This window comes from Miniopterus schreibersii (genome assembly GCF_964146895.1).
Source record: "Miniopterus schreibersii genome assembly, chromosome: 5".
Classification (NCBI taxonomy): domain Eukaryota; kingdom Metazoa; phylum Chordata; class Mammalia; order Chiroptera; family Miniopteridae; genus Miniopterus; species Miniopterus schreibersii.
In genome coordinates this window covers 49,363,977-49,382,022 of record NC_138106.1, presented here as the reverse complement: position 1 = coordinate 49,382,022, position 18,046 = coordinate 49,363,977, and the positions used below count along the sequence as shown (strand labels likewise).

Genomic DNA, 18,046 nt, shown 5'->3' with positions numbered 1-18,046 from the left:
TCCCCACAAACCAAATTTATTCAAGTTAAAGGACTGTTATTTTGATATTGTCCTATCAAATGATGATGTTAACAGTGATCTCTTTCTCTCTTTTCCCAAAATAAAAGCATTGCTATTTAATGTGGATGAGTGACACTGACAAGCACCATTTATTTATTTAAAACTGAAGTTTGGAGTGTATCTTGCCTTCAAAAGAGAAATGGGGTATTATTAGGGAGGACATTTTTTAAAAAATTGGTATAACGTGATAATTTTAACAAGTAATTTAATAAACTGGATAAATAAAACATAGTATGTTTGATAGTGACAAATGTTAAGGAAAAAGAGCGGACAGAACAGGATTAAAGTTTTAGGGAATATTGGTTAGGGAAGGCCTCACTGAGGAGACTTGAGTAAAGCACTGAACTAAGTAAGAAGACTCGCCACTCACCTGTCTGGAGGAAGAGCATTCTGGGTAGAGGAAGCAGCAAGTTCAAAAGTTGTGCAACATGGGGTGCCCCATGCAAGACTTTGAGGAGCTCAGTTTGTAGTACTTTGAAGACATGTTGAGAGGAATGTGCTGTCCTTTGTCTTAGCTGTCTTTCTGTGCTTCAATCGTACTACTTGCTTTTATGTTTATATATTAGTTACTTCTTCACTTGTGGAATGGGGTTTCTTTCTTTAAATTTAATTTTGAAAACTAATGAATTTGATAACTCTTTTGCAGTATTCTCCAGTTTTCATTGACAGTCTTTGTAAGTGTTCATCTTTCAACATTTAATGTAAGTCCCACATCAGCATTGTTTTTTTTTTAATTCAGCAAGTATTTGAGAGCTCATTTAGACCTTATTTTATATGATTTATTTTTTAATTCCTACATGGATTATATTCTTCCTATTTCTGTTGAATAAAAGAGGCTGAGGCAGCCTAGAATAATTAGAAAATAATCTAAGATAGCATACTACTAAAACCTCTCTAGCTAAGGTCACAAAGTACCTTTTGTTACTAAATATAAAAGCTAGTTTTCAGTTCTTTTTTTAATATTTCAGCCAATGGACTATAACACTTTAGTTTTTGTTGATTTTTTTTTTTTAATAGGTTTATTGATTTTACAGAGAGGAAGGGAAAGGGATAGAGATAGAAACATCTGTGAGAGAGAAACATCGATTGGCTGCCTCCTTGCATGCCCCTTACTGGGGATTGAGCCCACAACCCTGGCATGTGCCCTTGTGCCCTGACTGGGAATTGAACCATTGACCCCTTGGTTCATGGATCGACACTCAACCACTGAGCCACACCAGCTGGGCTCAAATCTTTTTTACCTTGAAAAATCAATACCAAACCACTTCTTTGAAATACCATCCTATCCCTCTGGTTGTACCATTTCTGTCTTAAGGATTCCTCTTTCCTTGGGCTGATACCTTGACCACCTATACTTCTCACTTTCCTTGATCTCTCTGGATGCTCTGATCTACTTTACGGCTTCAGTTACTATCTACATATTGTTGATTCTCATATCAGAATTTCTATCTATATCTCACTTTTCAGCTTTAAGCAGTTGTAATAAGTTGGCTTCTAACTCATCCATTTTGACAACCAATGGGCAATATGGATTCAGACATTTAAAGCAAGTTTATGTCTTTTTACCACAAAGAAGAAATGAACTTACTCTTCCTCTCTTTATTTTATAAATAGTATGCTTGTCCAGTTGGTTAAGCTAGAATCTTTATGTTGATGCCCACTAGTCAAAGACCATTAGTAACACACCCATAGGTAAACAAACGTGGGTTTATTGATGCTTTCTGCAGCAAGGGAAGCCACACGTCATGGGGAACCGTGGAGAATCACAGCAACACCATGCTAGAAGAGAATTTGGGCTTTTGTTAGATAATTTTGAGGGAATTCAAGGAAGTGGTGGGGGGTTGCTCTGGATTGGGTGCTGTCAAGAAGTGGGGATAATTCTATGATTGGGTATCTTAGTAAATCTTATCTGAGGTGAGAAGAATGGGGTCGGGTTAAAACTATAATTGGTAAAGAAGCAGTAGTCCCAGTAGTGCCATTTTTTTTTTTGGTGGGTGGACAGAGACATTGCTTTTGTCTGTACTCTGACTCAGATAGACTTGGCTTTGCATCATGATCTGATATTGGTGATCTGTGAGTTTCTGTTTGATAGAAATACATCACAACCTAACTATGAGTGCTGGCCCACCTCCTAGCTCTGAGGGGTTGCTTTTCTTTCTCACTTACTTGGAATAGGTGTAAAAGATTATGTACCATTTGCACAGCAGGAAGATGGATGAAGAGTGTTTTAGACAGGATATATAAACAAAGAATTTACATGGTATTAGTTGCTTATATGTGAGAAGCAGTAAAAAAGCTTATTCTACTTGAAATATATCAGTAGGCTCCAGCGTTGTATTGAGACAGAGGTGCCTAGTTTGTTTATTCCTTCCCTGGAAGACGGGTTGGGGTGTGGAGTTATGTAGCGATCACGTATGGAGATTTTTAAAGCTAAATGTTTGCATACTTACAATGGGCCGGGCACTGAAGTACTTGTATGGTCTCTTTTAATTCATTACTCAGGTAAATTAGGATATAAATGAAGGGTGCATGTCCCTGGCATTGGGAATAAGAACCAAACTGGAGATCGATGTGAGGCTAACGGTGCAGACTGTAATGTTTTAAGAGTGTGAGTTTCAGCAAAATAGTTTGGGCTTGAGTCCTGCCCCCTCCTCACAGTTAGAGGTTATACCACCTTGGGCAAGTTACTTAACCCCCTAGAACCTCTGTATTTTACAGATTTAAATGTGCAATAAGTATACCAACCTCAGAGGGTTGGTGATCCTTGATAAGCACTCAGTATACAATGGCTGCTGTTATTACTTTTCTTTTACTGGCTATGTGACTTCGGACAAATCACAGAACTCCTCAGCCTAGGTTCTGACATCACTTTGCAGGATTGGTATAAGGATCAGAAAGTATACATGGACACCCAGCTTGCGTGGCTCAGCGGTTGAGCATCGACCTAGGATCCAGGAGATTGCGGTTCGATTCCCAGTCAGGGCACATGCCAGGGTTGCGGGCTCAATTCCCACTCGGGGGCATGCAGGAGGCAGCCGATTGCGGACTCTCTCATCATTGATGTTTCTCTCTCTCTCCCCCTCTCCCTTCCTCTCTCTGAAATCAGTATAGACATATTTAAAAAAAAATTGTTTTAAGTATACATGAAAGCATTTTAGAAACAGAAAGCACTATACAAATATAATAAATATTAATGTCCAGTATGTTGTCTCTCCAATGTTTGAATTTACTTAACAGGTAAAGGACTGTGGTTGGGTTGTGATTTTTGGGGCCAAATTATGCAGGATCTTGAATATTAGGATGAGAAATTTAGATTTGATGCTTTGGACTTTAGAAATCTAGCTATCAGACAGGCTTTAGAGCAGGGCAAAGAGATGACAAAACTGGTGGCATAGAAAACTTGGAATTGAAGAGGAAGGATCTAGAGGTTCAATGACCAGATTTAGGAAACTGTTTCAGGCTAAATGGTGGTCTTGATTAGTGAAATGTCAACAAAAGTGAGAAATCATGGATGTTTCTAAGGAATTACTGTGATTTAGTTACAAGTTAAGAACAATAAAGGCTTCTTGAACTTTAATTTTGGAAATGATTGGTTAAATTTATTTAGATATAAATGGTTAATAAGTTTGAAGAAATAGCCTTGTGACAATGTATAGGATGACTAGAGACTTGATTTCGGGTATTTATTTGGCTTTCCCCATAATGTACAGCCAAATGTGTAATGTGCAAAAAGAAGGCTTTGGAGAAAAGGTACAGGTTTCACTGGTAAGCTGTAAAAAATTTGGTTTTAAGTTAAAATAAGTATAAGTTTGTTAAAAATATGATTAAAAACTGTTTGCTATGCTTCAATCAGGGGTTAGAAATTACTTTGAAATGCATCAAAAATGAAAGATCGATAGAAATGTGATAAATATAGCAAAGTGTTGATTATGGATGTTCACTGCAAAACTCTTTCAACTTTTCTGTATATTTGAAAGCTTTAATAATAATAACATGTTAGAGGAAGAGTGGAGATATAAACAGTTTGCTAAAGACTAGTCTTGAGAATTTCTCTTCCATGACCTGAGACTTATTTTCTCTGTAGGAACTTTCCGCTGCACTTTTTGCGATACAGAGGTAGAAGAAGATGAATCAGCAATGCCGAAAAAAGATGCACGCACACTTTTGGCAAGGTTTAATGAACAAATTGAGCCCATTTATGCTTTGCTTCGGGAGACAGAGGATGTGAACTTGGCCTACGAAATACTTGAGCCAGAACCCACAGAAATACCAGCCCTGAAACAGAGGTGAGTGTAGTTCCTGTACTCTTAACCAAGAACACTTTTAAGCTTGCTCTTGTTTTAACTACCTGTACTTTGAAGAGGAAGAGTGGGTACCTAATTTACTGGAAGACTGAAGACTAATGTCTCATAGATTCTAAGCTCTGCCACACTTGTCTTATTAACTTGTGCCTGTGATGAAGTTTGTTTGTACTGAATGCAGAACAGTGTGGGCCTTAGGCAAAAATCTTTAAATAGTCAGGTTTGACTTCAAGTACTCACTCTGCTTAGGTCTGCTGCAACTCAGCCAATTACTAGCTGATCCTAAATTGGTAGTGCCTCTTGGGGATATTTGAATTTTTCTAGCCAAGTTCTGAAGGCTGAAGTTCTTTAAGGAATATAGCATTCACTTTTTTTGTTTTTGAAGCGTATTAACCACACCTTTCTTGCCTGCCTCAGTTTTCAGTGTAGCTTCCTTGAAAGTGAAGTAAAATAGGTGTTTCCTATGGGTTAGTACTATTATTATGTCTTCCTATTTTTTTTTAGTGTATCCTAATTGAATTGCAGAGGCAGCCTTAGTTTTGCCATGCCATAAAAAGTGATTTATATTCTTTGAAAAGCATAAATGTGAATTGGGGTCAGCGAGTGTTTTCCTAACCACCTCTTTTCTTTTTCCTTCTAATGTTAAACTAAGAGGAAAAAGCAAAGCACTTAGAGTTTATACCCTTTTACAGAACCCAGTAGTCCAAGTTGTAACTACAGCTTTTAAGAGCACGATGTAATACCATCTACGCATTATTCTTGTGCTTCCTATTTTAACTATAGTTAATCTCCTGTTTATCAAAATGTTTCCCCACTATAGTAGTATTCATTTACCACCACCACTGTCCACCTCCCATTCCAGGTCTTTATTTAGATAACCCTTACTCCATGCCAGAGACAAATCTGAGTGGTGCAGTGACGTCAGTGGCCCTAGCAACACACCGTATCAGATAACCTGGATTCTCATTAGGAATGGTGATGACTCCAGGGATAAAGAACAATCAGGAAATAGAGGAAATACGTTGATCAAGAAAGAAGCTATCCAACAGCCCCATCACTAGGGAAGAAAGGGTGAAATGGAGGCAGGCAAAAGAGAATAGAATGGGTGCCAGCCAGAACAAAGTACAATTGCTTCCATGTGGTCAGGAGAAAGACCATTGGAGCTAGGTTACAAGGTGTTAACCTGGCTGAGATGGCCTCACCAAGCGTTTGACAAGCTCCACTGGCTGGATATAACATCCTGGAAGTGGTATTGATTTAGCCTTTCCCTACTATATAGGATGTGTCTCAGAGCATAACAGATCTGTAATAGCTATCCTGCCCCAAATACAGTGGTACCTCTGGTTTCCAGTGTCTCAGTTGACTAGCATTTCGGTTTTCAAATGCCATAAACTCAGAAGGAAATGCTTCGGTTTTCGAACACGCCTTGGAAGTCAAACATGCCACATGGCTTCCACTGAGGGCAAGACCGTGAGGCCTAGCTGCCGGCTGTTGATCCCTCGGTTTTCGAATGTTTCAGAACTTGACTGGGCTTCCGGAACAGATTACATTAGAAAAACTAGGTACCACTTCTACAAGAAAAAAAACTACAATAGAGTTGCAAGGGAACTCAGAGACTGTAGTGATTCATTGATGATTTTTTAAAAATTAAGTAGCATCATTGTTTGTTTGCTTACTGATCTGTAACCAGTTAAATTCTAGCTTATCCCTAGATCAGGAGCCAGAAGCTGCCTCTGCAGAATTAGTAGATTTAACCTGAGAGCTGATGGACAGTTCTCGCTTTTCAGCAAGAAATTCAATTTGAATTCTTAAATTGAATTCCTTGCCTATAGCCTCTCCTTTTCCATTATCTCATTAAACACTAACTTTAAAGATCTTTAAAATTAGTTTAAAATAATATTCCTCCCACACTCCCGAGCAAGAGTTATGTCTTTTTAAAGTTCTAAAATTTCTTAAATAATGTAAAAGGATTTAAAACTGAATTGTCAATTTTGTCATCTTTAAGTAAAATGTGTGTATTCTCTCCAGAGAAGAAATTTAAATATGCAGAAGGAGTTAACCTCCAGGTCTCTCATCTAGATTTTTAGTGTCACATTTGCTGATGATTTAGATTTGTCTGTATCTGTGGTGAAGGTAGAAATAAAATCTGTGTAGTCAACTCTCCATGGTTAAAAATATCTTTTTTTAAAAAGTCTTCCAAATTTTAAAATTTGTTTGACTTTTGGTCAAATCTCTTCTGTTTCAAACTGGAATTAAACCAGTCTTGAGTTTCTATAATAGAGGACTGAAAACAAAAGACTTATAAAAGTATTCTCATGCTAACATTTATTTTAATTGTCCTACTTTCTTTCCTCACTTTTCTTGTTCTTCTTTACTCAAAGTACTGAATACTTGCTCACCTTCAGACTTAATGCTAAAGACAGAGCATAGGTGAAAGCTATGTGTTCAAGATTATACAGAGAGAAACAGTAGCTTCAGAGAGAGTGAGTGAATCATTTAAGAATCTGGACAAAGGAGACACAGAAAAGGACAGGGGTGTAGTTGGCCAGGTCAGAACTAGAGAAACATTGAATATATGGAGAGAGACAGAAAAGGCATATGACTAGCTCAGGGAGACACATTTTGGGGCAGACAGGCATGTAGGCCACGTTCAACACAAGATAATGATGTTGGCTGAGGATAGAAGAGACATTCAAAGGAGTCACGGAGAAAACTGGGTGAAAGAGGAAAGACTCAGAATATAGAGTGAGCACATAAATGTATAAACACAGATCAGGCCAAGGTAGAAGAGAAGAGACAGAAAAGCGAATGCTTGAGGGAGTCTAAAATTCAAAAAGCCAGTTTACACCAGAGTAAGCAGGGTCAGATTACAGTGAAGGCAGCAACACAGCCTTTTAAAAGACATCAGAACAGGTAGAAGATGGAAAGAGAATGACTAGGGACAGATAAGGTTAAACTGAGACAAACATAGTAAATAAATAGTGCAAAAAGTACCGTTAGATGAATGCAGAAAGAAAAGATAGAGAGAAAACAGTTATTTACAACTGTAGCATAAGACTTTTAAATATAGCAAGATAAATAGATGGATTGGGTACAGAGAGACACCTAGTGAGTAGACTCAGAGTGGATCAGCAAATAACTGGTACAAAGGCTAGGGGAAAGAATGGTTTATAAGCAGCCCTAGGTATAGCTGGCGGACATGGATTAATGACTGGGTCAGCTTGGATTGAACAACTGGAGAGAGTGCATTTTTGAATGGCAAAAGTGGCAGTGGGCCTGGAGACATCCAGAGGAAGAACAGGAGGGATGGGATAAGCCGAAGATTACCTCCTGAGTATGGTTAGAAACAGTGTTCTGAGGGAGAGATAAAATGAGCCAATCAGATACTTGGACAGAGGAATCCATCAGAGAAACTTCAACTAAGCATGAGGCAGAAAGCTCAGGCCTGGGAAGAAATGAAGAGCAATGGGGTAAGCACAAAGTCAAGTAGGATCCAAGAGAAGGAATAATAGTGAATGGCTTGTGAGAGAGAAAGATATGGTACAGGACATAAAGACAAGTGGAGAAGTATTGGTTAGGCTAAAAATGAGACAACAGTCCAAGTTCCATGAAAAATATTTAGAGAAAAGTGCTAGAGAAGTAAAGGAGAAATATGGGGCCAAGAGTCAGTCAGGTATGGAGAAGGATACGTGAAAGATGTATTAACTGGGAGAGATTTTTGCAAGACTAGTATCTTTAAGTGGATTATGTCAGCATACCATTCTCCCCTCTTCTTAAATAGATTTATTGCACTATCTTAAACTATAAAACCTCATTCTTTCATATTCACCCGATGATCCAGTGTTTGAGGAACTTAAGTGTAAATATGATGTGTTCTTATAACCCATGCAGCTTTCACCCTGAGGTATAAAATAGGTTTCTCAGAACTGTTAAAGCTTGAGTGCATGATTGCAAGATAGCATTTTTTCAATAGCTACCTATGCATCTGCCCTCCTTTCCCAACACCAAGACTTCAATATTTTTCTTCCTGTCCTCTAATGTTTTTATTCAGCAAGGACCGTGCAGCAACTACTGCTGGAGCTGCTGGCCTGGCAGGTGGGCACCACCGGGAAGCATGGGCTACCAAAGGTCCCTCCTATGAGGACTTATATACTCAGAATGTTGTCATTAACATGGATGACCAAGAAGATCTTCATCGAGCCTCACTGGAAGGGAAGTCTGCCAAAGAGAGACCCATTTGGTTGAGAGAGAGCACTGTCCAAGGAGCATATAGTTCTGAAGAGATGAAGGAAGGTAAGAGAAGTCATTAAAATGCGTATGTCTTGGGTTCAGTAGAAAATGAGCTTGACTTAGTGTTAAATTGCCTGGACAATTCTTGGTTTTATTGGTAATCCACTATGTCTGTTTTCCGAAACAATTGCATTATAGCAGGAAGTAAGAAATTGAGCAATAAGCATTAAAACCAAATAATATACTTGCATTTTCCTTCAACTTAGTTGAAGAAACAAATAGCTTTTAAATCTGTCTATCTAATCTATCTATCATCTATCTATCTATCTATCTATCTATCTATCTATCTATCTATCTATCATCTATCTATCTATCTATCATCTATCTATCATCATCTATCTATCATCTATCTATCTATGTATCTATCTGTCATCTATCTATCTATGTATCTATCATCTATCTGTCATCTATCATCTATATCTCTATTTTTAATTGAGGTAAAATTGGTATATAGTGTTATATGGCTCAGGTGTACAACATTATAATTCTACAACTGCACTACAAAATGATCACCACCAAAGTCTAGCTACCATCTAGACTTTCACCATACAATTGACCTCCTGCACCCATTTTGCCTACCCCCTAACCTCCTTCCCCTCTGGTAACCACCAATTTCTGTTTCTATGAGTTTGGTTTTGTTTTGTAATTTATCTTTATTGTTGAAAGTATTACAGATGTCCTCTTTGTTCTTTTTTTTTTTTTTTTAAGATTTCTCATGAATAAAATCATACAGTATTTGTCTTTCTCCATTTGACTAATTTTAATTAGCATTAATACCCTCATGGTGCATTCCTGTTGTTGCAGATGGCAAGATTTCACTGTTTTTTATGGCTGAGTAGTTTTCCATTTTATAAATATATATATATATATATATATATATATGTATCTCCCACGTCTCTTCATTCATCGGTGGACACTTAGATTGTTTCCATTTCTTAGCTATTACAGATAATGCTGCAGTGAACATAGGGATGCATATGTCTTTTTGAATTAATATTTTTATATCCTTTGGATAAATACCCAGAGTAGAATAGCTGGATCATATGGTAGTTCTATTCTTAATTTTTTGAGGAATCTCTGTACTGTTTTCCATAGTAGCTACAGTAGTTTACGTTTATACCTAGTGTACAGAGTTCCTTTTTCTCCATATTCCCTCCAATACCTGTTGTTTCTTGTCTTTTTGATAATAGCCATTCTTACAGGTGTGAGGTGATGTCTAATTGTGGTTTAGATTTGCATCTCCCTAATTATTAGTGAAGGTGAACATATTTTTATTTGCCTGTTGGCTATCTGTACGTCTTTGGAAAAATGTCTGCTCAGTTCCTCTGCCCATTTTTTATCTGGTTGGTGGTTCTTTTGTTGTTGAGTTGTATGAATTCTTTGTATATTTTGCATATTAATCTCTTGTCAGACATGATTTGTAAATATGTTCTCCCATTTAGTAGGTTGCCTTTTCATTTTGATGATGATTTCCTCCGTTGCACGGAAGTTTTTTACTTTGATGTTTACATTTGTTTCTCTTTTTGCTTCTGTTACATTTGGAGTCAGATCCATGAAAACATTAAGACAGATGTCATAGAGCTTACCATCTATGTTTTCTTCTAGGAAATTTATGGTTTCAAGTCTTAAACTCATTTTGAGTTAATTTTTGTGTATGGTGTTGAGATAGTGGTCTAGTTTTATTCTTTTGCACGTGGCTATTCAGTTTTCCCAACACCATCGCTTGAAGAAACTGTTCTTTCTCCATTGTATGTTCTTGGTTCCTTTGTCATAAATTAATTGTCCATATATGTCTGGGTTTAATTCTGGGCTCTGGAGTCTGTTTGATTGACCTGTGTGTCTGTTTTTATGCCAATACTATATCATTTTGATTACTATGGCTTTGTAATATAGTTTGAAATCAGTATCAGGGAGATATCTGATACCTCCAGCCTTGTTGTTCTTACTCAAGATTGCTTTGGCTACTTGGGATTTTTTATGGTTAGAATTTTTTGCCCTAGTGAAAAATGCCATTGGAATTTTGATAGAGATTACATTGAATATGTAGATTGCTTTGGATAGTATGGACATTTCAACAATATTAATTCTTTTAATCCATGAGTAACAAATGGCTTGTAATTTATTTATCTCTAATTTATTTCATCAGTGTCTTATATTTTTAGTGTACAGGTCTTTCATCTGTTTGGCTAAATTAATTCCTAGTATTTTATTCTTTTTGATGCAATTGTAAATGGAATTATTTTCTTAATTTCTCTTTCTGATAGTTTATTATTAGTGTACAAAAATGCCACCAATTTCTATACATTGATTTTGTATCCTGGAACTTTGCTGAATTTATTTATTCTAACTTTTTTTGGTGGAATCTGTATGGTTTCCTATATACAGGGTGGAGCAAAAGTAGGTTTACAGTTGTTTATATGGAAAATAATACAGTAATTAATAAATAATAATACAAGGAATAAACTCCGTGTTTCACATACTCTCACAACTGTAAGCCTACTTTTGCCCCACCCTGTATTATCATGCTTTCTGCAGATAGTGAGTTTTACTTCTTCCTTTCTGATTTGGATGCCTTTTATTTCTTTCTCTTTTCCAATTGCTGTAGCTAAGACTTCCAATATTATGTTGAATAAAAGTGGTGAAAGTGGACGTCCTTGTCTTGTTTCTGATCTTATATGAAAAGCTTTCAGCTCTTTACTGTTGAGCATGATGTTAGTTGTAGGTTTGTTACATATGTTCTTTGTTATGTTGAGGTATGTTTCCACTTTATTGAGAGTTTTTATCATAAATAGACGTTGAATTTTGCCACTTTCTTTTTCTGCATTTATTGAGATGATCAGATTTTTATCCTTTATTTTGTTTATGTAGAACATCGTGTTGATTGATTTGCAGATGTTGAACCATCCTTGCATCCCTGGAATAAGTCCCACTTGATCATGGTGTACGATCCTTTAAATGTATTGTTGAATCAGTTTGGTAGTATTTTGTTGAAGATTTTTGCATTTATGTTCATTAAGGATATTGGCCTATAATTTTTGTGTGTGTGGTGTCCTTGTCTGGTATAGATATCAGGATAATGCTGGCCTCATTAAATAAGTTTGGAAACATTCCCTCCTCTTCAATTTGTTGAAAGAGTTTGAGAAGGATATGTAGTAAATCATCTGTGAATGTTTGATAGAATTCACCAGTGAAGCCATCTTCGTCCTTGACTTTTGTTGGGAGTTTTTTGAGTACTGATTCAGTCTCCTTACTAGTAATCATTCTTTTCAGATTTTTTATTTCTTCATGACTCAGTTTTGGAAGAATGTGTGTTTGTAGACATTTCTTCTGGATTGTACAGTTTGTTGGTGTATAATTGTTCATAATAGTCTCTTATGATCCTTTCTGTTTCTATAGTATTAGTTGTGACTTCTCTTCATTTCTGATTTTGTTTATTTGAGCCTTCTCTGTGTTTTTTTCTTGGTTAATATAGCTAAAGGTTTGTCAACCTTTTTTTATCTTTTCAAAGAACCAGCTCTTTGTTTCATTGATCTCTTCTAATTTCATTTTAGTCTCTATTTCATTTATTTCCACTCTGACCTTTGTTTATTATTTCCTTACTTCTGCTAACTTTGAGCTTCATTTGTTCTTATTATTCTAGTTCCTTTGGGTGTAAAGTTAGGTTGTTCATTTGAGATTTTCTTGTTTCTTAAGGTAGGACTTCGTGCTATGAAATTCCCTCTTAGAACTGCTTTTGCTGCATTCTGTAAATTTTGGTGTGTTGTGTTTATGTTTTCTTTTTTCTCTAGGTATTTTTATTTATTCTTTGATCTTTTTGTGATAACCCATTGATTGTTCAGTAGCACATTGCTTAATCTCCACATTTTTGTGCTTTTTTCATTTTCTTTTTGTAATTTATTTCTAGTTTTGTACCATTGTGGTTGGAGAAGATGCTTGATATGATTTCAGTCTTCTTGAATTTATTGAGACTTGTTTTGTGGCCTAATGTAATGTTCTGGAGAATGTTCCAAGTGCACTTGAGAAGAATGTGTGTTCTACTTTTGGATAGAGTGTTCTGTATATATCTATTAAGTCCATCTGATCTAATGTGTTAAGGTCATTGTTTCCTTATTGATTTTCTGTCTAGATGATCTATCCATTGATGTAAGTGGAGTGTTAAAATCCTTTATTATTATTGTATTGCTGTTAATTTCCGCCTTTTGGTCTGTTAATATTTGTTTTCATATATTTTGTTGCTTCTGTGCTGGGTGCATATAAATTTATAAATGTTATATCTTTTTGCTGGACTGACCCCTTTATCATTATGTAGTTCCCTTCTTTGTCTTTGATTGCAGTCTTTGTTTTAAAGCATATTTTTCTGAAATGAGTATGCCACCTCAGCTTTCTTTTCCTTTCTATTTCCATGGAAGATCTTTTTTTTTTTTTAACTTTTATGAGTTTATTTGAGTCAAACAAAGGATATGTCTAGAAACACGATCTCAACAGACAGTAATATGCTTCCTGCATGGAATATCTTTCACCATCCCTTTACTTTCAGTCTCTGCGTGTCCTTACTCCTTCTTCTTTTTTTAAAAAAATATATCCTTATTGATTTCAGAGAGGGGAAGGGAGAGGGAGAGAGAGAGAAACATTAATGATGAGAGTCATTGATCGTCTGCCTCCTGCACGCCCCCTACTGGGGATCGAGCCCGCAACCCTGGCATGTGCCCTGACCGGGAATCGAACCTCGATCGCCTGGATCCCAAGTCAACACTCAACCACTGAGCCACGCCCGGCCAGGCGCGTGTCCTTACTTCTGAAGTGCCATGGTGGAGAGCAGGGCTTTCACCTGGCCTGGCTATAATATGCATCAGCTGCCACCTAAGGGTAGGTGAGTGCTAATAGATTAGAAGGGGAGTTCCAAAATGGGGCCTTCCAGCACCAGCATTTGCAAGGTAGTATGAAATTACAGAAATGGTACCCACCATTGTTCATTCCCAGGGCAGGTTCCAACAGTTTTCTGTCTCTCTGGCAGATGCTTTAAGATTAGTAAGTAGGTTTCCTTCATGTATGGTTTAGGTGCTCCTCAAACTGGTGATTTTGCACTGTTTCCAGGGCGAGTGAGTTGGTATACACATTCTTTAAGTGCAGGTCCTCTGTTCCCTACAGGTCCATGGATTTCCTGGACATACTCCCCGTTGGTTTTCAAAGCCAGGTGTTTTGGGGGTTTGTCTCTTCTGTACAGGATCTGGATCCCTCCCAAGTGTAGATATGTGCACCTGGGGTGTGGTCTTTTTTCTTTCTTTTTTCTTTTTTTTTTTTGTGAGACCTTATCTCTGCCACCTACCCATCTTGATGCTGCCCTTTTATCCTTCATCGTAGAGGCTTTGTTCATCCAATTTTCAGGTCTTTTTCAGAGGAAATTATTCCATATGTAATTGTAGATTTGTTGTGTCATGGGAGGAGGTGTGGTCAGGATCTTCCTATACTGCCATCTTGAACTGCTCCTTAGTCTCCATTTGTAGATTTAAGAAAGAGCCGTCTCTTTCTCTTAATTTCTTGGAAAAGTGCTCTTGTGTTCAAGGTGGTCAAATTCATCTCTCCTTTTTTCTTTTGTTGCCCTAATTTGGTTTTTCTTTAATCTTCACCTGAAGATTTTTTAAATTGATTTTTAGAGAGTGAGGTAGGGGGAGATGGAAAGGAAGAGGGAGGGAGAGAGAGAGGGAGGGAGGGAGGAACATCTATGTGAGAAACGTCGATCAGTTGCTTCCCGTATGCACCCTGACTGGGGGTTAAACCCGCAACCTATACATGTGCCCTGACCAGGAATCGAACCTGCCACCTTTTGGTGTACAGGACAGTGCTCCCACTAAGCTGAGCCACCCAGCCAGGGCTGTTGCCCTAATTTATATGTACTATTATTCTCTGAATTGGGAGCAATAACTATACGCTAGTCCAAGCTTTTTTATGTTGTCTCATAAGTACCAAGGAGTTAGTGCTACCTGAAATATATAGAAAGATACCACCTGAATGAAGGATCAGTGCTGCTCAGCATCCGTGAAGGCTAATGCAATGTAATACTAGAAGATTTTAGAAATCTCTGTGAGCACGAAAGGGTTAAGGATTGCATAATAATCATGTTTGAGAACTGCAAGATTTTACTTTTTAAATTTTAGTCTTAAGTTACTGAATTTGAAGACTTTGGGGGATGATGATTTAGGAGTACATAGAAAATGGGAGGTTAAGACCGGACAAAGATTACTCAGAAACTTGGAAGCAGAGATGAGAGGGAGCCCGTGCCTCTGGCTGCATTTCATCAGCATTCAAATCTGCATGCCTCTGTGCATCTTATTAACATGACACCTGAGTGTGATTCTTTAATGCTAAAGAATTATCAGTAACTGAAAACCACTTGTTTTTTGGCCTTTCTCCTAACCTCTTTTCTCTTCATAATTAGCATTTCTTTACCCTGTATGATAGGAATTGTGAAAGTAGTGTGGAATTGGATAGTGATGATAAAAGCAGGTGATACCTCTAGTGTGATTCTCTTTGGTGTTTTCATTCCAATAAGAAGAAAATAAGTTTGTTTTTGGCAACCATACTTCACTCTCCCTCCTTCCCACTGATCGGCTTGGCTATGATGTTTATTTTGATTCACATTGTTCTAGATTATATAGCAATTAGGCTGTCAGCTATTTAATAAGCTTGTTTTCCCCATCTTGCCTTTTTGCCTATTTTTGAAGCAACCAAACCTTCTTTTCTTTGAACTTAGAAACACAATTGAATAAAACTATTGTTAGCCAATATTATATATATTTAGGCTCATAAGCTTAATATTCGGTGTTTACAATTCCTAGAATGATAGAATTTGAAACATAAGGACCTTAAATAAGTCATCTAGTCCACCTGATTTTTGTGAATATTTCTTTCTACGTAAAATAGGATAGTATGCTGTCATGTCTAAATTTGTCTTCATTAAGTTTTATGATAGTAAAATAGGCTCTATCCAGTGAATGTGTGAATTGAGTCTTATTTGTCCTACCCTTAATTTTCCTCAGACTTCAAGTCATTTTAATATCTTTCAGAATTTCATAGACTTCAGTCATGCCTTATTACTATACAGAAAGTTCTTTCTTCCTTTCTTCCCTTTCTTTTTGTTAATCCTCACCTGAAGTTTTTTTCCCCACTGATTTTTAGAGAGACTGGGAGTGGGGAGAGGAGAGAGAGAGGAGAGAGAGAAACATCAATTGGTTGCCTCCTGCATGTGCCCCACCCACCCCAGCCGGGTGCGGATTGAACCTGCAACCCAGGTATGTGCCCTTGACGGGAAATCAAACCCGCGACTCTTTGGTGTGTGGGCGACACTCTAACCACTGAGCAAGCCAGGCAGGGCGCTGAAAGTTCTAATTTCTTTTGATTCTGCTTTCCTTACAAATAGTCCTGTTCCCCCAATCCTCTCCGCCTACAGTTTTTATTTTAATCGCCTCTTTCTGGACAATCTCCAATCATAATATACTCTGCTTGAGACCTACTGACCAAAAGAATATATGTTGTTCATGCATGGATTCGTCATTAAATTGTTGAGTTTTATTTCCAATATCCTTCTGGTTTTTACCAGATACTTTGTTGCTTTGGTTCTGGAAGCATATTAAGGATAACAATTTTAGAAACGTGCCAGGTTTTTTGAAAACCTTCTGCCCTGTGTCTGATAGCTTGGACCACATCTTTTGGTATATTTTAGATTATTTTTCTAGAGGCGGATTTTTTTACACTTGCCAGTGTAGAACTAGATCTGCCCCTTTTCTGCCCATTTATACAACCTTCAGTTCTTCCTATATATTTTTTGCTGTCAGCTTGGTCCTTAAGTAGCCAGAGTTGCTTTAGAAATATAGGAATGTTCCTAAATATTGCATCATTAGTGAACTTGACAATTTCCAAGTATATATCTTTTTTAAATTTATAACTCTCTTAAATAAGACTGTTCCTAGAACTAGTATTTCAACTTTACCATCCAGAGATTTGCTCATTTATCCTCATATTCTGTTTTTTGTCTTCATCTATAATGCAGAACAATTCCTTTTTTCCCATACCTTTAAAGACCCTTGTCAGAAATCTTTTAAATAAAATTTCATTTAGTTTACAAAACTAAATTGCTTTCCCCTCATTTTATGTTTATTTTATGCATTAATCAAAATACTATTTTGGTAATATTAAGCTATTTGAAAAATTTTTAAAGGAGCAATGATTATCTTAGAGACTCGTGTGCATTGTCTTTTTTTCCCCCTTCCTGTTGAATTACAGCATTGGTAATAAGGGCTCTGGGAGGAAGTTCAGCCTTTGGCAGTGTTTTAAAGTAGTTAAGTTAGATTTCAACTCTCATTTTTACATCCATGTTGTCAAAAGCCTTTTTTTTTCTGACCTAAATTTTTAACTTCTCAATTTCTGGTTCCCATTCTCTTTTCTTCCCAATATCTCACTCAGGAGTTCTATATTTTTTTAAATGTCAAGGGATGCAGCTAATCCATTCCAGTATGTTAATGAGAAGATGCTTTTATTTCTCCATAGCCAGAATTGACCATTTCTGAGCCTTCTCTTGGTGATGATGATGATGATGATGATGATGATAGATAACACTATTCTAAGGGCCAAGCCTGTTCTAAGCACTTCACAGATATTTACTTAACTCCCACAGTAGTCCAGTGAGGTAGATGCTATTATTCTTTTCCCATTTTGTACTCGAGAAAATTGAAGCAGAGCCCTGGCCAGGTAGTTCAGTTGGTTTGAGTGTCACCCCGTGCACCAAAGGGTTGTGGGTTCCATTCCCGGTCAAGGCACATACTCAGGTTGCAGGTTCGATCCCTGGTTGGTCCATGTTTCTCTCTCACATTCTCTCTCTCTCTCTCTCTCTCTCAATAAAAAACATATCCTCGGGTAAGGATTAAAAAAAAAAGAATTGAAGCAGAGAGAAATGCAGTAACTTGGCCAAAATCACACAGCTAAAAAGTATTGAGAGTCAGGATTTGAATCAAGGAGTCAGTTCCAAATAACACTTTTAATCCTGTTATGTATTTTAAATGGCACTATTTAAAATTTGGTATTATTTTCTGACTATAGAATACAGATGTTTGTCTTAAATTTTTCATCTTCAATATATCAGGCAAAATATGTACACAAAATGATTGATAGGAGGTGTGTGGTGAGATAAGCATCATTTGTGATACTAGATTCCTTTTTATAAAGAGTTCAAAGTATGCTTAGTTTGCTTTAGGAAGCTAAAACTGTCATATATTCACTCATTCATCAAATATTTATTCAGTGCCTAACAAGTGATGGGCACTATTCTAGGTGCATGAGATATATCACTGAATAAAAAAGATAAATATCTATTGTGGAGAACCTACATGCTGGGAAAGGGG

The 18,046-nt window shown here is 37.0% G+C and overlaps 1 protein-coding gene across 3 annotated transcripts in view; it reads left to right on the top strand.

Moving 5' to 3' along the window:
• Positions 1-18,046, top strand: part of GTF2E1 (general transcription factor IIE subunit 1) — a 39,584-nt gene that overhangs the window by 18,448 nt on the left and 3,090 nt on the right. For all 3 annotated transcript variants that reach the window (XM_081138701.1, XM_081138703.1, XM_081138702.1), the window contains 2 exons: positions 4,145-4,346; positions 8,413-8,654. In XM_081138701.1, coding sequence (XP_080994827.1) covers positions 4,145-4,346; positions 8,413-8,654 — 444 coding nt within the window. The remainder of the gene's footprint in view (positions 1-4,144; positions 4,347-8,412; positions 8,655-18,046) is intronic.